The sequence below is a fragment of the Fusarium verticillioides genome, chromosome 9, assembly GCF_000149555.1.
Source record: "Fusarium verticillioides 7600 chromosome 9, whole genome shotgun sequence".
Lineage (NCBI taxonomy): Eukaryota > Fungi > Ascomycota > Sordariomycetes > Hypocreales > Nectriaceae > Fusarium > Fusarium verticillioides.
In genome coordinates this window covers 207,431-225,953 of record NC_031683.1, presented here as the reverse complement: position 1 = coordinate 225,953, position 18,523 = coordinate 207,431, and the positions used below count along the sequence as shown (strand labels likewise).

The 18,523-nt window shown below is 48.2% G+C and overlaps 9 protein-coding genes across 9 annotated transcripts; 5 read left to right on the top strand and 4 right to left on the bottom strand.

Moving 5' to 3' along the window:
- Positions 1 to 466: 466 nt before the first annotated feature.
- On the bottom strand, positions 467 to 1,961 carry FVEG_11040 (hypothetical protein; the record flags this gene model as incomplete). The annotated part of the gene is made up of 5 exons (XM_018900203.1): positions 467 to 719; positions 772 to 967; positions 1,019 to 1,360; positions 1,412 to 1,691; positions 1,878 to 1,961. 5 exons carry the CDS (start codon positions 1,959 to 1,961, stop codon positions 467 to 469), a joined length of 1,155 nt encoding a protein of 384 aa, XP_018758446.1.
- Positions 1,962 to 2,658: 697 nt separating this feature from the next.
- On the top strand, positions 2,659 to 3,679 carry FVEG_16955 (hypothetical protein). Its single transcript, XM_018906191.1, has one exon. The coding sequence runs from the start codon at positions 2,902 to 2,904 to the stop codon at positions 3,547 to 3,549; it is 648 nt and encodes a 215-aa protein (XP_018758445.1). The 5' UTR covers positions 2,659 to 2,901; the 3' UTR covers positions 3,550 to 3,679.
- On the bottom strand, positions 2,760 to 5,510 carry FVEG_11039 (hypothetical protein). The gene has a single exon (XM_018900202.1). It carries the CDS (start codon positions 5,393 to 5,395, stop codon positions 3,620 to 3,622), a length of 1,776 nt encoding a protein of 591 aa, XP_018758444.1. The 5' UTR covers positions 5,396 to 5,510; the 3' UTR covers positions 2,760 to 3,619.
- A 474-nt stretch (positions 5,511 to 5,984) lies between these two features.
- Positions 5,985 to 7,272, top strand: FVEG_11038 (hypothetical protein). The gene is made up of 3 exons (XM_018900201.1): positions 5,985 to 6,361; positions 6,421 to 6,835; positions 6,884 to 7,272. Exons 1-3 carry the CDS (start codon positions 6,188 to 6,190, stop codon positions 7,210 to 7,212), a joined length of 918 nt encoding a protein of 305 aa, XP_018758443.1. The 5' UTR covers positions 5,985 to 6,187; the 3' UTR covers positions 7,213 to 7,272.
- Positions 7,273 to 7,492: 220 nt separating this feature from the next.
- FVEG_16954 (hypothetical protein) lies at positions 7,493 to 7,753 on the bottom strand (the record flags this gene model as incomplete). The annotated part of the gene is made up of 1 exon (XM_018906190.1): positions 7,493 to 7,753. The coding sequence occupies one exon, from the start codon at positions 7,751 to 7,753 to the stop codon at positions 7,493 to 7,495; it is 261 nt and encodes an 86-aa protein (XP_018758442.1).
- Positions 7,754 to 9,938: 2,185 nt separating this feature from the next.
- On the top strand, positions 9,939 to 10,181 carry FVEG_16953 (hypothetical protein; the record flags this gene model as incomplete). Its single annotated transcript, XM_018906189.1, has 1 exon — positions 9,939 to 10,181. The coding sequence occupies one exon, from the start codon at positions 9,939 to 9,941 to the stop codon at positions 10,179 to 10,181; it is 243 nt and encodes an 80-aa protein (XP_018758441.1).
- Positions 10,182 to 11,055: 874 nt separating this feature from the next.
- On the top strand, positions 11,056 to 13,424 carry FVEG_11037 (hypothetical protein; the record flags this gene model as incomplete). Its single annotated transcript, XM_018900200.1, has 2 exons — positions 11,056 to 11,956; positions 12,016 to 13,424. 2 exons carry the CDS (start codon positions 11,056 to 11,058, stop codon positions 13,422 to 13,424), a joined length of 2,310 nt encoding a protein of 769 aa, XP_018758440.1.
- A 913-nt stretch (positions 13,425 to 14,337) lies between these two features.
- On the bottom strand, positions 14,338 to 15,618 carry FVEG_16952 (hypothetical protein; the record flags this gene model as incomplete). The annotated part of the gene is made up of 2 exons (XM_018906188.1): positions 14,338 to 15,358; positions 15,425 to 15,618. The coding sequence occupies 2 exons, from the start codon at positions 15,616 to 15,618 to the stop codon at positions 14,338 to 14,340; spliced, it is 1,215 nt and encodes a 404-aa protein (XP_018758439.1).
- A 1,774-nt stretch (positions 15,619 to 17,392) lies between these two features.
- On the top strand, positions 17,393 to 18,306 carry FVEG_16951 (hypothetical protein; the record flags this gene model as incomplete). The annotated part of the gene is made up of 2 exons (XM_018906187.1): positions 17,393 to 17,758; positions 17,806 to 18,306. The coding sequence occupies 2 exons, from the start codon at positions 17,393 to 17,395 to the stop codon at positions 18,304 to 18,306; spliced, it is 867 nt and encodes a 288-aa protein (XP_018758438.1).
- Positions 18,307 to 18,523: the final 217 nt, after the last annotated feature.

Sequence of the window (18,523 nt, the reverse complement as noted above, 5' to 3'; positions counted from 1 at the left end):
GCCATGTTTGCTCTTCAGCCGTGACACTACCTACTGTTAACTCTCACCATATCCCAATCAATTTGCCTGTTGGTGAGAACAAACGAACACAAACAAGGATCTTGAACAAATCCTCCGAAGATCACAACATCTCCACTCTTTTGTCACTTCTGACACGATCTTAACCGACTACGACCCTCTATCCCTGCACCAGCCCAGCTGGTCAAGGGGCGGCCCATTAAAACAATCCACTTCAGCAGTGGAAAAGATCTGCACTTTCAGTGCCGAAACATATCGGTGCGACTTGGCGGGTTCAGCAGCGGTAATAATAATGAAAAAAATACAGTGCTCACTTCAATTCAGTTCAATTTACGCCGTCGCGGGAGAAATCAGTTCCGCGCCTGAAGGGTTTCATTGATGCGATATTAGTGCCGTCGCCAAGGAATAAATGCCGATACCAACGTGTGAATAGTAATCCTGTGCTCGCTCATTCAAACATCTTGGACAGGTTCTGGACAGGCCACGCCCTCGCATCTCGAAACTTATCGACTACGCCCCTCAGCGCCCTCCTCTCATACAGATCCGTGAAAAAGTCGCCGTACAACTCCATCCCAAACGCAGCGTGCACGAGAGCCGGTGGACATCCCGGATGGCAGAGACTTATGCCACACAGATCAAGTATCATCTGCCGTACCTGATTTTCGATTTCTCTCCACTGCGCACGTGTCGATGAATTTCCCCTGATTTGACGTCAGTGGATCACCCAAAGTAAATTAAATTGACTTGACCTACCCGAGGAAGGGGTTCTCTGCCATTAGCACCATCTTCGCTATGATGCTGAGCTGCATGGTTGTCACCTCCAGCGCGGACGAGTACCAGATTATCGGGAATATCTCCCCGTTCGACCTGTCAGCTGGTCGCACATAGAATGGCTGATACTCCCTCCTTGCTTCATCCTCCAGAACCTCGCCCTGCTTCTGAAGTCGCACTGAACCCGTTAGTCTCACCACCACTTAATCAATGGGTAGGTAGCACATACGCCATTCTTGTTCGGAGCCATCAGCCCATCGCCATTTCGCAACCTGCGCCGTGTGAAGAACAATCTTATTCGCCTTTGATGCACCGTTTCCATACTCTGGATCTAGCACCATCTTTGGCGGATGGCGCTTTGTAAATGAGTGGTACAGCTCCTGGCGAACGGCCATCCAATACGCCGCTTGGATAAGTGATCGGCGGCCAAAGAGGGTCCGCGACGGTGGACTTCTCAGCACAGCGTCTATGATAGCTAGGAAATTAACCTGAGGCTTCGCGTTCCGCCTTTGGTTCCGCTCCTGCTCTTGATCTTCCTCGTCGTCGATCTCTTCCAACTGCCGGAGAATAACTGCAACCTTTCAGTCTGAGCTATTCCTACTCTGCTTGGTGGGGGTCTTACCAGCTGTGGCGATTATACTCTCGAGCTTTTCGTCGTCTTGGATGAGGTGAAAGTCTCGTAGAGCGGGGATGCACTTCAACGTGTATTCTACTGCGTCGTGGGGTGTGAGTTTGGGTAGCAATTGGCCCTGGTAGAGAATTCCCTGTGGTGTTTTGTATTTCGGCAGACGGCTTAGATGGCGCGCTGAGAGGGCGAATATGGCGTAGAGAAGTGGTGGATGGTGTCGAGCGCGGAGGGGTACAACGAGTTGAAAGTGCCGTCTCTCATCGCACAGATCAAGCTGCTCACGTTAGCATTTATCATCAGCTATAAATGGAAGATCGGTACCCAATGTGACAGCTCTTCAACAAAGTATCGAAGTAAACACGCCTCTTGCGGATCCTCGAGTGGAAATTTAATTACTTCTCCTGAGTTGTACGGCTGGTGTGATCGCGGAGAAGGAACATGATCTTGCGGTGGACCATACGGAGATGAATGGTCGTGGGTTACGGTGTATGCGCTCGAGGTGCTGGGCAGGTCCGTGGGTGATCGACCTGTCGCCTGCGGCCATGGCGAAGAAGGGTAGCTAGGTGAGTTTCCAGCTGATGTGTTTGCCACTTGGAATACTGGGTTGCTTCTTGGGTTTTCATTGTAAGTTGTCTCTGTAGAGGCGTTGAAATCTGCTGGGGCTGTCGAAGATGCAGATGCACCTGCACCTCCTTCTAGTACACTTTGCGGATTGGCATTGACTGTTGAATGATTAATGCCTTTCTTGAGTGCGATAGTATCTTTTGTCAGTGACTTACAGTCTCTTATCTCACTGTTGACCCAAGTCTGATTCGTCAAAGGTCCAGTCGATGCATTTCGAAAGACAGTTTTCTTGGGAGGTCGAGCACAAGGTAAGTTCTTGATAATACATCGGTGGCATCTAGGCTGCCTTTCATCGCCTGTAATCAATCAGACATCATCCATGTCTGCTCGGTTCATTGAATTCGCCTACATTTGACATGTTTTTCTGAGGCACGGTCAGCACCCCGCATCCAGCCACCGACGCGACGATCTCACCTTTACATTGAAGACATGGTCTCTTTGCCACCGGCATCGTTTTCAAACAATTTGTATGAGACTGAAAAGATGCTGCGACATTGTAATCCAGACTTTCTCCCTGGGTATCCACCACTCAAGGGCTTATTGCGAAGCTTTACCCATCACGTGCGGTGGAATCGCTGTTCTCTCCGAGACGTTGACGCGTCTTGGGCTACCCTACACATTTCTGAATTACATCCTTTTGGGATGTAGCTGGAGCAAGATGAGTCAAACTGTCATAATTAATTGGTGCATGTAATATTTTGGCTTTTCAAGAATCGTCACGGATTAGAGAAAAATGAATTGAAGATGTTGGGCGTTCAATGATTGGATCTGGCTTAGCGTGATCCTTCTGTGATCTCCTTGTGTCTGTCAGCCTCAACGCAACCTCAACCGTGAACATCATGCTCTGACAAATACAGAAAATGTCACGAACAACAAGATCAACCGCCAAAAGACTAACCCGTCTCCAACCCCCACCTCAAACACCTACACCCTCCCCTGCAACCACCCCAGAAACCAAACTCTTCCCAACCCCGTCCTCATTCGAATCCTACCTCTCCCAAAACCACTCCACCAACCAAACCGGCCTCTGGCTCAAAATCGCAAAAAAGAACGCCCCCATCCCCTCAATAACATACGACCAAGCCCTCGACACAGCCCTCTGCTACGGCTGGATCGACGGCCAGCGCAAATCCCTCGACGCCACGTATTTCATACAGCGCTTCACGCCCCGTCGGAAGAAAAGTCTCTGGTCCCAGCGTAATGTTGACAAAGTCGCGGTTTTGATAGCCGCGGGTCGCATGAAACCTGCGGGGCAGGCGGAGGTTGATGCCGCGAGGGAGGATGGGCGCTGGGAGAGGGCGTATTCATCGTCGAGTAATGTAACTGTGCCAGAGGATTTTGAAAATGCGATAGAGGGGAATGAAGCGGCGGGGGAGTTTTGGACGGGGTTGGGTAAGACGAAGAGATATAGTTTTTTATGGAGGTTGGAAACGGCGAAGAGGCCGGAGACGAGGAGGAAGAGGATAGAGCAGTTTGTTGAGCTGCTCGCTGCTGGGAAGACTGTTTGATCCATCGCTGGGATTGTTTCTCTATTATTAAAAATTTACGGATACTCAAACATGAGAGAATGGTATGGAATTAATAGTCATCTTCATCATAGCCATCCTCACCTTCTCCATCTGACTCATCCGCCATGCCCATCGTGAAAGGATTCCGCTCTTCTTCGCTCTCCTCGTCTGCAGTCCTGCTGCTTGCATCTGAATCATCGTCAACTGGGTTTTCTTGTCGATGAAGACGGAGTCTCTCAGCGAGAGATAATTTCTTGGGCGGTGCGTCTTCGTCTTCTGACTCGTCACTTTCTTTTTCGCTTTCTTCGCTGGAGGACTCGCTTGCGTGGGGCTCTTTGGACACGCCGCCTTCGTCTTCATCCTCATCATCTGACATGATCGCCCTGGAGTGCTGTCGTGTTTGCTCTGGCTGCACCTCTGGCTCATCGTCTTCGTCGTCAGATTCAACAACTCGTGTCCTCGCGCGCTTCGCTGTAGGTTCGACGTCCTCCTCGTCTTCATCGTCAGAATCGGAAACTACTCGTCGTTTGCGTCCGCGCTGTACAGGCGCTGCTTCTTCCTCGGGTTCAGGACTTGAAAAGTTTGCGCCGGCGCCGTCGTCATCCTCATCGTCGGAGATTTCTTGGGGGGCGGGCGGAGGGGAGCCGCTGGCTAATGAGATGCCCTCTTCGTCTGAGGGGTCGTACGTCTCGACAATCTCATCGTCGTCAATACCATCGCTTTCATACTCATCGAGATCAGGTCCATTGTTGCCATCATCATCGTCGTCGTCATCATCTTCATCCGAAGTATCGTCGCCGAGGTCCGGCCCAAGTGTCTGCAGCAACTCAAACCGTCGAAGTCCGCGCTCGTACTCAAAAGCAACCATAGGCCATGCCTTGAGACCTCGTTGCTCCAACTCGCTGCCAAGAGGATCAGGCAAATTATCCCAAGTATCCCTGTCGATCTGGAATCTCGCAAAGTCGGGATGTCGCTGCAAATCAGGCCAGCACCACAAGAACTGCAGGTCTTCTCCGAGACCAGGCTGTTTCTCGTATGTTTGCGTTTGATACCGGTTGATGAGATCGGATGTGCACCAGCCCAAAGTCGACTTTTGGCAATCCGTACTCGAGATGTTCACGTAGAAGCACTCCAGCTGGGTGAACTGCCTCAAGAGCGCTGGTACGTCGGGACCGCTCAGGTCATCAAGGATGTTAGGCCCGCCAAGCGCAAAGTTTTTGACCTCGCTAGCGAAACCTGGCAGGTGAAACACCATCCTGCCCGGTGGACAGCTGAGGCCATTCATCAGAACAACATCAGAATTTCGGTTGAAGCGAACAGTGGCGTCTCCAGACCCAGCATCGATGCTCAGAGAATCAGGAAAGGCATTGGTGGCTAGAGCGCGCGACTCCTTGTGAACAGCAAACACCGCGCGGAGGTTCTTTGTCTGATCACCAAGCGCAATACCGTCGCGCACAGTCCAAACAAAAGAACTCGCCGCGTCGGGATGCAGGGCTGTTCCGTACGAGATCTGAAAGTCAAGCACGCGATGGCGAGCGCAAAGTTCCGGACAGAACAGCTCCCAGATGGTGTTGCGCAACTCACTAGGAAGGCGACCAAACTGGGGGAACGAGTCGAGATACGGATCCTGGGTGAGGTTTTCGCGGTGATATATGTCGTCATCTTCATCATCGCTGGATTCTTCGTCGCTGCCGTCAGCGGCCATGGTATCTAGCAAGCCTCCGCCGTCGGAATCATCGTCGTCGGACTCGGAGGCTTCAGCGCCGGATTCATTTTCGCTGGATTCTTCTTGAGAGCGCTCGTTAAGAATCTCATTTTCGCTCAGGTCGGAGTGAGATTCGGCCATTTTTGAGTTGTTGCGCGCGTGATTTGAGTGAGGGAGGTGAGCGTTGACGCGCCCTCGCCCTGCCTGAAAGCTTTGGTGAGAGCTGATGCATAATGAGATGAGCACACGTGACCTGAGCTTCTTATCACCACGTGATCATCGTTCCTCGTATCGATCTGCGCGTTGACCAGTGCGCGATTAGCCCCGCGCGTGAATCATTGTTGACCTCGACGAAAAAAAGGACAAGTCGGCATTGGCATTCTTGAAATATCCGAATTACAGATCCAAAGTCTGCATTTCCCGCCCGGTATTCGCATCGTTTCCCGAGCCCCGCGCGTTAAAAGGGAGAAGGGCTTTTCAAGTGTTACTAATCTTAGTGCATCCCCACTACTGCACGACTCTCGCTTTGTCATTGTCCATCTCCATATTTCCCCATCACTAACAATTAATCTCACCAATCGTGATCTCTCTGTTCAGTTAGGGCTGCATCTCGATGTCTTGGCGTTACCCGACATTCCGACTCTGGTATACGGCTTACTCAATGATTATACCAATCATGGCCACGGACTCCGCTGCTGTATGAGGTTGCGTCTGGCACCTTATTCATCTCTGCTAGTGGACAAGGTTCGATTGCTAAGGATTGCTGTGCCATTATGCAGCTCTGTGGCTGGGCTGGATACACCATCACGGCTGTGTCATGGATCTATAAAGACAACTCCTCGTCTTCAATGACAGTCTCATTATCAACTCACTCTCAATCCATTCACCCAATCAACATACTCTTTCACACTCACCAATAACAAATAACTCAAAATGTCCAAGATTCTGACCGTTTTCGGCGCCACTGGCAACCAGGGCGGCTCTGTCGTTCGTGCCATCCTCAACGACCCCGCTCTCTCCAAGGAGTTCAAGATTCGTGGCATCACCCGCGATGTCTCCAAGCCAGCTGCTCGAGCCCTCTCCTCAAAGGGCGTTGAAGTCGTTGCTGTGAGTTAAATCGCCTTCCTTCTCCACCAAAAAAACACAAATCTGACTTTACTCTACAGGCCGACATGAACACCGCTGAGCAAGTCGCTCCAGCTGTCAAGGACGCTCACACTGTCTTCCTCGTCACAAACTACTGGGAGACTAACAGTGGCAATGGAGAGATCGCTCAGGGAAAGGCTGTCGCCGACGCTTGCAAGACTGCTGGCGTCAAACAACTCATCTTCTCGTCTCTTCTTGACACCAACAAGATTAGCAACGGTCGTCTTACTCACATCAAGCATTTTGAGGGCAAGGCCGAGATTGAGGAGTACATCCGACAGATCAATGTACCTGCCACTTTTGTTCTTCCTGGCTTCTTTGCTTCCAACCTCTTCACTTCGATTCGCAAGAATGAAGACGGTAGCTATGGTTGGGCCCTCCCTGCCGATGGTGATAAGGCCAAGGTTCCTCTCTTTGACGTCAACGCCGACATGGGTAAGTCCATCATATACAGCCACATGGACTACTGCTAACTCTCCCCAGGCAAGTTCGTCAAGGCCGCAATCAAGAACTTCCCCGGAACCATCAACAAGCGCATCTTCGCTGCTACCGACTACTACTCTCCCAACAGAATCGTCTCAGAGTTCAGCGAAGTCATCGGAAAGCCCGCCACCTTCAATCAAGTCCCCGCCGATGTCTATGAGTCTTTCCTCCCTGCCCCAGTCGCAAAGGAGCTGACTGAGAACATGATGCTCTTGGAGGACCCTGGATACTACGGCGATGCTGATCTCAAGGAGAGCTTGGATCTTCTCGATGAGAAGCCTGTCACTTGGAAGGAGTTTGTCGAGCAGAACAGATCTAAGTGGGAATAAAGGAAAAGATAAAAGGCATAATCTTAGGTTAAATTTAATAAAGTAACATCGATATCACAAATTACTGAGATTATAGATAGCATTCAGGTAATATTGAATGATGAATGCATCGATATGAACACCCACCTCATAAGAGCGTCCATGGAGTCAAACCAAGTCCCCTGAAACTAGTGTGTGAAGAAGCAGTCAGGCAGTTTCAATTTTAGATTCCAGGATCTGATTCGCTCTTCACCCCGCCATCTCCATGCTATATAAAAGATTAACCACAATAAAAGTGTCATCAGCCATCCACATGCCAATCATCCATCAACCCTCGATCTTTCATCTGCTTCAAAAACTTCTTGATTGTATATTCGCCCCCAAGTCGGAACTTCCCCCTCGCTGGTAGTCCAACACTCATTGTGACAGCAGTAATGACGATGTGGGCGCCATGATCTCCATACTCTCTGGCAAGCTCCTGAAGTTTCTGCTCATTGCCAGGTGTACTTCTGATTCTGGTGAACTTGGTGACTGCAACCCCTTTCGGCTCCTTCTTCGACATTGTGAAGTTTGATCTGTGGTGACTTCTTTGTATTTGTACCAAGAGTTGTCGAGATTCATGTAATAAAAAGTAGATGAGCAAAGGTTGAGATTAAAGGCTGGCTGCAGATTGATGATTTTCATACCTAAACCTTGGCTCTTCTACGGAGATAACATTGTCACTGGCACTAACTTGCAGTGGTGCTTGTGTGAAAAGCGAATATCATTCACGGATATAGGGAAGATATTAGTGAGACACTGGCATGGCTCACTATGCACCTGTGATGAGCAGCGGCTAGTAGTGGTACGTGAGCGGTTTGAGCTCTTTGCCTCAACGCTGCGCATTACTATTGGCGAACAACATTGATTTAGGGGAGATGGGATTCAACTTTGTTGGACCTTCTAATCCTTCCTCGACTCCTTTCCCCCCTGACAGTCATGTTGTATCCATCCCGGCCTACTACCATGTTCCTCGCAAGGAATTCGAGTGTGATATTATCATCCAACTTCGCCAAGTTTTCCATAATGGCCAGATGTACCGTGCTTCCTGTGAGCTGGGGTCTCGTTGTGAACCCAGGCATCGCTGTTTCTGTTGAGCTCTCCACTGTGGTGGCATACGTGTTTGCAGTCGGATTATCATTGTACAGCAGTGCAGTGATTAGCGGAGTAGCTTGTTTCGTAAAGAGAACTATCAGAGAGCCAATTGGGTGTGAGTATTTACCTCTGCTCAGGGACTTGCGCAGAGTGCTTTACCTTGGTCACTGAGCTAAACCGCAATGACTCTCATGGGCCGGTAACTATTAACTCATCAGGTGGAGAGCAGTGACATGAGAGTCAGATAATAAACTGAATCCAAGTTCATCGGCTTCGAGAGCAGTGAGACCATGTAAACCGCTTGTATTGAGATTTCCGCAGTCGCTCATTGTCAAAGCGGATGCTTCCGGCATTACTGTCCGGCCCAGATCCAATCTAACAAGAACTCGCCTTCTTCTTATCCTCCTCAGTTATCCCAGTAGCCTCAGGTTTCACCACGTAGTGAAATTGCCTCCATCTCTCGTTGATAGTCCCCGCAGCTGATGGCTCACATCACGCGCCTCACACACGTCTCCAGCACTCTCCAAACCCACTTTTGGACACCAAATCCGTCACTTCTGCCATACAACCGAAGGAATTGAATCGAGATCGGTTATTTAGTTGAAGAATGGCTCCACCGTCGTGCATTTCGCAGTTCCTGTCATCGTTGAGCCCTTTGAGCTTTGGTAGTTTTGCTTCCGGGTTTGTCACTGAGACCTGTGGCTGAGAGCTTATTCCGGCAGAGAGAACCTAGCTTCCGGGCCTGTCACATTGTCCTTCTTGCGAAGGAAAAAATGTACGGTCTTTCTCATTGGCGCTCATTCTGTTTATTGTCAATACTTCAGTAGTGAAAGCGCTTATGTTTGATGGGTTCAGGAGGAGAGAGTTGCTCTGAGCTAGCGATATATTTATATCCGTGTGTCGTCCTGATTGAGTGGCTTAAGAAATCATAATCACTGTGGCCCAGGGCGCGAACCGGAGCCAAATCAATGAATCCAGTCACTGACTTTCGAAGTCAGCAGTGATAGTCTGGCTACAACTCAGTGATTCTTGAGGGCTAGAGTCGAATGACTGCAAATATATGAATCACAACCACTATGACCATGAGCATTCCTAGAATCGGACCTGTTGCAAATCGAAATATACGTTCATTAAATAAAATAAAAGCGAGCCAATACATCTGATATTCTATACACCTATCTAAGATCTCTTAGAAAGTTTCGTACTTAACAGTTCTTTACTTGTTCACTATCCTCGTTTGACAGGTATGCTATGATCACCATTGATCGTCAATCGCGCCCAAGAGCTCAGTTTGCCATTGATCTTGCCACTCCGCCAGGGATGATGCGAAAAGCTGTACATTTCCCTGCAAGTCATTGTGTCACTCCCTGAACTGACACGTCCTCTGATCAGGGACTCGGTCTCCGTATCAGGACTTCCTAATCGGCCAGCAAATATCGGTTCGTCATAGCAAAACGTCAGTGATAGTCTTTGGGTGTAGGTATATATGTTGGAGATTTCTCTCCTGTCCAAAAGGCACCAGGATCACTCTACACAAACCAAATATTTTTAGAAGCACAGCAATATACATGATCGCTTTACAACGTACAAAGACGAACTAGAGTAGCCTTAAAATGCCCGAGTTGTCTAGGACGATCATTTTTACCCGAGAGGGTAATGAAGCCGGGGACCAAGAAAAGGTCCAAGAACTTGCAAACGAGTGGAAAGCACAGGGTATCAAGGTTGAAGTCAATCCCGATGAGATCACTTTCACTATACCACCTGGACAGCCTGCAAGTGATTACATAGTAAAGCACTTTCGAGCTACTATGGAGAAGGAGGGGCTGTGGGATGATTGGAAGAAAGGCCGCAAATAAACTAGAAGCCAAGAATCTATGGTTTCGACAAGAAAGGTGGGCATAGGAGTTGGTCGAAAGAACCATGCTAGGCGCATAACCACTCGGCTCTCTGCATACGACACTTCAGATACCTATATTAAAAGGATTACGCAAGAAACATATGTGTTATGTTTACCATGCTTCTTAACTATATAATTTACTAACTCGGAACATACTATACTACTTGTCGTCTGAAACAAGGGGATGCATTGTATTTATACGACAAACCGTTTCGCTATGCCTCTCAAAGCATGGCTTCATGACAACTACCGGACAAATGAAGGAACTGCATACAGATAAGCGAGCTCGTTCGAATCATAATTGAACTGGTTTAATTTGACGTAAGACATTCGTTCAAAAGTTGATTTTGCTCTACCTGGTTCAACGAGGAAAAAATACAGCAAGGGGTACATCACTGAGTAACCATGTTAGGCATTATCTTGCGAATGTTGTGAAACAACTGGGCGCTTGAAAAGAATAACCTGAATTAGCCAATGATATTACACCGGGCTAACCCTGGTTTTGGGAGAATCTCTCATTGTGTAACTTCGAAAGTAGCCCGCCCTCGTGGCGTAGTCCCATTGGTATACTGGGTTATGGGTGCTGAAACCCAGCGGGACGACCAGAACTGTGCGACAACATAGTTATTATTAAAGTCCCACTAACCCCTCTCAGGGAGAGTGAAGTTTCAACTAAGATCCCAGTACAAACCTTTTACTCTAGTCCTGACAGAGTTTCAGTGCCGCGCTGCTTTTTGTTTAAGTCTGCGCCTCGCATCACCAGGACGTCAACCTCTGAAAGATTATCTTGACAATACCGAGGTAAACAGCATTGCTTACCAGCATTAACTGGCATGAATGGAAACAAAGAGACTGTGGAGATGAAGTTTTGCGGTTCAAAATTGAGCCAAGCTAACAGTAAAGGTCAGTATGTCCTCGGCAGTCGTACCGACTTGCTACACATTCGGGTATCCTCGAATATCACTGACGACCCATTGATTCTTCAAGGCTCCAATGGAAGATTGGTAGCTTGGGCAAGCGGCCCAGGCTGGCAAAGCAAAGACCTTTGTACACAATGTCAATCCGTCAATCTGACCCAGATATGTTCGAAGGGTAGTCTCTACGGAACTGGCGGTACTGACGTCTTCCTACATATTTCTGAGACTTCCACATGCCCTTCGTGCCGGTTCCTCACTTCACAGTTGCATCGAAAGGAGATTGCTGCCAAATCACAAGATCCAATAACAGTGCAACTCAACAGGTCCATCTTTGACGGAATAGATCACGTTGTTATGCGACTCAATAACCAATTGGAATATATTCTACAGATAACTGATAAGGATATGCTTGAGGCGCCAGGCAGAATTGGGCAGTATCGACAGGTGGATCCGAAACAGGTTGATTATCACATGATTAGGAACTGGATTGCCCATTGTTGCAGCACTCATGGGAAATCGTGCCAGATGCTTACAGCAATTCCGTTGCAGATCCCCAAGTTCAGGCTACTAGACTGCAAGGCCAAGACTGTGGTGGAGTTGACGGCGTTTGTTGAATATGTTGCCCTCAGTTACGTATGGGGTTCCTCGTCTAATCTCAACGAAAGCGATCGAGCCGTCATGTCTAAGGCTGTGATCAAAGACGCCATTTATGTCACAATACAGCTCGGATTTCGATATATATGGATTGATCAGCTGTGTATTGATCAAACAAACACTCAAGACATGAACTGCCAGTTGGGTCAGATGAATACTATCTGTACGTTCTCGAGAGCGACACGAACGTGAGGTTCGGAAAAACAGCTAACCGGGCCTTAGACAACCAAGCCAGTGTCACCATAATAGCTGCCGCTGGTGAGAGTTCATTGCATGGTTTACCCGGTGTAGGGCAATGCCCCCGTACGATTCCAAACACCTTCACCCTCAACGGAACGACGTGGAGATACAAGCCCATAGCGTTTACAAATCACGTGGGCGCCTCAAAATGGTCAACTAGGGGTTGGACATACCAGGAAGCAGTGTTCTCTCGCAGGTGCGTCATCTTTGCTGATGATCAGGTCTTCTACCAATGTGGAAGCATGACCTGTGCCGAGGAATTGATACATGACTTTGAAAGCTGCGAACGTGTAGTTTTCCCTATCTTTGAGCGTATTCTATACGAAGACTCAGATAGCGGGGTATATTTACCAAGTAGCTGGAGATTCATGACAAACCTGGAAGCATACTCCAAGCGTGAACTTACATACGACTCTGATGTGCTGAGAGCAATGGAGGGCATTTTCGGCTTCTATGCCCAGCTAGAACCATCAGTAGAACAGTACTGGGGTCTGCCACTACGATGGGTTGGCTGTCAACTCTCAAACCTGGATAGGAAAGATGTTTACCATGTTGCAAAAGCGAAGTATAATGATGTCGTGGGCGCTCTTCTCTGGGCAATGCTATGGGAGCCACGGTGGAGTGAAATAGACATTCCAAAGACTGGATTTGCCAAGAGGGACGGCTTTCCAACATGGTCATGGTCTGGCTGGAAAGTCGAAGTGAGATGGAACTTCTTGGACAACGCCGAGCATTTAGAGAAAAGCTTCACAGTGCCTGTATTTGCGGAAACAACAGCAGGAGGACTTGTGGAACTCAACGACACACTTGCACGGTCGCTTGCTTCCGGTCAATCTTACCCAACTTTGGGGTTGACCTATATCTTGAGAATCACTACCAAGGTTTTCGATGTGTCTTTCATGGAACTCGCGCCCTATAGGCCCACAAGAACCTGGGCAAAGAGCAATTCATTTCCTACCAGACGCAAAAGCCAGCACTGGGTCACCATGGATGATCACTCCCTTGAAGGCAGATGGACTCATTTTGTTGTTCAAAAGAGCATTGGGACGCCTCAAAGAGGGATTGTGTGGTCGCTCGATCTTACAAGTGGCGGGGCGACAAGTGCTTCACACCTCGCTTTCGGCACCGACACGATCAGCCTCAATCCCATGACAGTCCGATGTATAGTCATCAGTTACGATTATGGGATGATTGTGCAGTCTAGCAATGGCATCTTCAAGCGAGTCGGGCTGTTGCGTTTCGAGGGCGAGTTCTTCGAGAATGGCCTAGTAAGTACTGATGAATACGGCCATCGCGACGACACCGTAACATGGCCATGGACCGACTCGGTACAGAGCAGAGATCTCAGAGACCACTTTCCAAGTGTTGTGCGGACTGTACGCCTAGGCTAGTGAGAAAATGCTGGTGTCCTCAACCCCGGCAGAAATGGGCATTCAACTGTGAGATTTTGTGCACGTCAGTCGAAACATCTGATTGGAGAAGCATTTTAGTAATTGAGAATCTTTAGACTTTAACTAATGCAGTCCGTTGGGCTAACTAAAGGTTAGTCACTCCTCAGGGTGTAAGAAGACTTCTGACGTTAAACTAAGGTGCTAAAAATACTTAATCAAAAAATCCTCTATATCTATACTAAAGTATACTAAGCTTACCTAAATTTACCTAAACTTACCAAAGGCTTATTACTCCCTACAATATAGGTCTTAAGTTTCATTACATCGCCTTGTAACTCTAGTTGAGTCGGAGTGGCTAACTCATTCTTAGTGATAGTTACTGGGGGACATGGGTTGAGTAGAACCCGTCTTGGCAAAAAAGCTTAGCATAAACTAAGCGACGAGATCAGATGATGAACCATGACATCGGGTGCGAGAATTCTCAAGAACAAGACTAGCAAGTAGACGATTACGCGTCCCGCTGGTCTGACCGCCAGACTAGTTGCAGGCGGCTGAAATACATCTCACGTGTCGATTGGCTGCCGCGTAACGCCATGGGGGACTAAATGTGTCGGTGGCTTTGCCATGGAGGTCTTGACTCTGCAGGACTGGTTTTCCACCATGGCCGTCAATGATACGACACGCGTCAAGTATTACCAGCTAACCCTGGCATCTTACTCCCTTCACGATGTCTGGGCTCAAAGAATAAACATGGTAGATTGAAGAATATGTTAGTCAACAGCGACTGCGTTCGAGTTCTACATGTCTCGTAGAAGAGGTTTATCAGACTATCAACCACCCTATATACTGTCACCTCCATGCTGTACAGGACTACGTATGAAAGATAGAGCTGCACCCAGTCATAAAGCTTCCCTTAGGGCCCTAGCTGCTGATACATACTCGCTGCACTGGCGATGTCATTTGCATTGAGTAGATCAATCCCCTCTTCCACAAGTATTTTCCACACATAGTCCCTATGCCCTCTTGGCCAATCAGGTAACCCCCATAGTCTTGACTTCAGGTTTCGATGCTTTGCGATCCGAAGCTGGTTCCGCAGAGTCTCCATCTGCTGAGTATTGAACCCCGTCCTAACGCTGCCGATAGCCTTACTGAAAGGGGCAGACGCGGTATAGAATTCATTTTCCAATTCATAGGGACCATAAAACCCGTCGCTTTCGGTGAAGCCTGTTTCAGTAAGCAGATGTAAAGGAGCGTCGAGAAAAGTATCGTGTTGCTGCTGCCATTCTTCAAGGTCTGTGCCAATGTTGATGTCGCGCCGTTTAACAATGCTTCCTGTGCCCACTATGGTTATGGGTCCGGGCCAGAATGTCTGATTTGTGACCATGGATTTTTCGTGGCGGGTTAGGTATCTCAAATCCCGCAAAGGCCCTAGCTGCCGAATAACCAAAGGCCATGTCTTCACTGGATCGTCTTTCACGTCGATGAACAGTATCAAGGTTGTATTCGGCTCAGTGGCAAAGACACCAGAGGCCCGCGTAAAGGGATTGAACGCCTCATGTGGCGCTGGCCGATTCATTGTGTCCAAGATCTGCAATAGCGGGTCGATGTAAAGTGATCGAAGTGTGCGATTGGGGGAAAGGAAGCGTTTCTCATGGCCTACGAGAAGGTCTTCTCCATCTGGGCTGAGCCACACATCTGCCTCAACACTCGCACACCCTACAGCAAGCGCTGAGAAGAGAGGATGAATTCTCCAGTAATCGTTGTGAGAGTGACACATTGCTGGATTGACAAGGGGCGACAAGTGCGTGCCCCATAACGCAGCATTGTATGCTGGACTTTGTCTGAAAAGTCGGCCGTAAAACGTAAATTGTGTCGTCTCATATGCGTAAAGGGCGTTTGACAAAAGGACGGGAAATACTAAGAAGAAAGGCGCTCTGTCTCAGCCATTAGCTGCTGTAGGTGTATCTGGGCTACGATGAGTATGACTCGATAGGACGTACATGATCAGTATTGTACAAAAGATGGTGGCGGGCCAGAATCTGACACGCCTTTGCCGTGCTCTTGATGTCTGTTGTTCGCATTGTGGTAGACCGTGGCCGACTTGGTATGAATCGCCATCTTTCTGTAAAGGAAATGGCCTGTAATCGCCAAACCCGTCTAGGCGTTTAATGTAGAAGTAAGTGACAGCCTTCATGTTATCTTGTCTTCCACATGCATGGAGAGATACTGGTGCAGTGTGAAATGGAAGGAAATGGGGGTAATCGACTAGAACATCAATCTTTTGCTCTCCCATTTATTACTGAGCCTTTCAGCGGGCATTTGGGTTTCAAGTGACTCGCACGCTAGACTGCCCATCGTTGTGATGGAGGAGAGACCAGGAGCAGTTCATTTCAGCTAGCCAGTAGATCAGGTGTTTCACAAGTGACAAGAGCTCTTTCTGCTGATGACGCGTCCTCATTGTTCATCGCCAACATTGAGCTTAGAATTTGTGGCTGCTTATTTGTGCAAGTCAAGCATAACTAGGGGCCATGGCGTATTTTAGACTGAAACTGTGCATCATGACCGTCGATTGGCCGTTGCGCTAGCGGCTGAGAACCGCGTGGAACACTGCGCACCAAGTTCACGGGGTGGACGCGTGTAGCGTGAGGACCGCCAGGTTTAACACTGCGTAGATAAACCTCCGTGAGATGTTTTAGGCTTCTAGCCAAGGGTCGGTCAGGAATCTTGCGTGGTTGAAACTTTCTTTGGTTATAACTTATTATTAAGTGTAGCACATGTTAAGTACTTTATGAATCTGCGATATACCTCCTAATCCAGTATCTCCTTTAACTGTCACCGGTGTGCACAGTAGTAGGGCTGGGTTTCCAAGCTACCTTACTAGTTGCGTTGTCACTTGTCGAGTTTTTGTGCTCGGTCTTGTGTCCGACTGGGGGGCCTGGTATCGCCATGATCTATAGTTCATACCAAGCTTTTGCACCAAGACGGGCCTGGCCTTCTGGGTGATTTAGCGTACCTACTTAGTGGAGTCACTAATGTTAGTAGGCTGTGTCACCAGCGAATTTTCGGACGGGGGGGAGCGAATATAGAAGAACTCTTTCCACCTGGTGAAATTCACGAGGCTTTCGATATGTGATATGATCACCCTCCTCCGCGGCGGTATATCCGTATAAGCTAACTCGACAGAGTCGACGTTAGCTGGAATCCTGGCACCCCAATCATCAGCTAGTCATAATAAGCAATCCATCCATGATTCGCATCAGGTCGCTAAGAACCCGCGTAAAGATTCCACTCAAGTCTGAAGTTGTCGTAATCATACGTGGCGAAGTCGATCAAGTGCTCTCTTGTAGACATGATATCCTCTATCCCTAATGGTACTGCGTTTCTCGTTCGGATCTAGCGTCCTTTTATGCAGTCAAAGTATCATTAGAGAGTCTCTGCATCCCTCATACATATATTAGAACTCAGTATTTAAGGTCTGTCATCCATATTTCGATAGACTTTGTCAATAGCGCTGCTAACAACTATCTACCCTTACTATCTCTTTTTGTCTTTAAATTGACCTTTTGGATCGAAAGAAAAAGTGACCAAGATTTCGTGATAGCGGTTTTTATGATCTTCTTTTCTCTTTAATGACTTCGCAATTCTTCTGTGGTCTTCTTCAACCATGACCCACCAGTGTGGTATACATGCCAAATTCCTTCGTCCATCCCGTCGTATACGACTTTTGGGCCTTCTATCATTCTTTTTCGCAGCAACATGGACCTTCATAAAAAGCTCACCAATAACTAGCTTCCAGAGAAGGGATATTGCAAGGGAATACCCACTAGTCTACAGACATATCCATTCGTTCAACGGCACGGGAGGTGGTAAGTCGAAACATTCATCATTCATGCATCGTACGTCGCAAAGAATGCTCACAGCACTAACACTGGAACGAAGCATGGCATATCTCTCCACATTGGGCTGATATGCACAGTAAAAACCCGCAAAATATTCTCGATGCTGCTCATATCGTCTCACAGAGCGCTCTTTCCAATAGAGAGAGAAGGATACTCTTCTCTGATATCCCATTGATTGTCCACCAAACTTGGAAAACGACAGCGGCCGATACTTGGGATCCCAGAATCCTGCCTTGGGTTGAATTGTGGCTGGAGATCTCGATTTACGTTGATAGTGGACCACCGATGGCATACTTTTTCTGGGACGACACAGGAATGCGTGCGTTAGTGGAACAATACGAGAACGACTTCCTCGAGCGTTATGACTCCCTCCTGACACCAGTTGAACAAAGCGATGTATTTCGCATTTTAGTATGCAAGCACTTTGGCGGTATAGTCAGTATACTCTGAAGACACTTCAGAGCCTGTTCTAACTAATGTAGTATGCGGATCTCGATACTGAGCTCATACGGCATCCAGCTGCCTGGATAGGCGGATCTGATATGAATACCTGGACAGACCCGGAAACAGGAAAAGATTATGGCTATTATAATACGTCGGTAACACCAGACTATGAAACACCAGTAGTCAGCCTTCTTTGGGGACTAGAAGCCGATAATGACCCAGAGTCCGATGCATACTGGCGCCTAAGCTACACGTACCCTCAACAACTATCGCAATGGGCATTCGCTTCTGCTCCTCAACACCCAGTATTCGAACGATATATGGACAATCTACGGAATTGTACCAGAGACAATGAAACAGCGGCTCAAATTAGTGACCCGCTCAAGAGGACTGGACCTGCGGCTGTTACTCTTGCAACCAAATCTTGGCTAGAAGACCAGATGGGCTTTCGATGGACCAGCCTGACAGGTGTCAAGGATGGGGGAAAATCTAAGTTGGTTGAAGACATACTTATTCTCCCTATTACCGGCTTTCAGTAAGTTCATTTCCTCCAAACATAATCTACCTTTTCTCAGACTGCTAACGTTACAAAGTCCGAGTCACGGGACCCGTAACGATATTATGGGCAGAAAACCGACGACAGACCCCGCGGCGAGATTATGCCACCATGGGATAGGATCGTGGAAGCATTTTAATTTCGTGGGAGAGTACGGGAAGGTTTGTCGAAGACTTTTTGGTCTTTGTAGGGATTGGCCA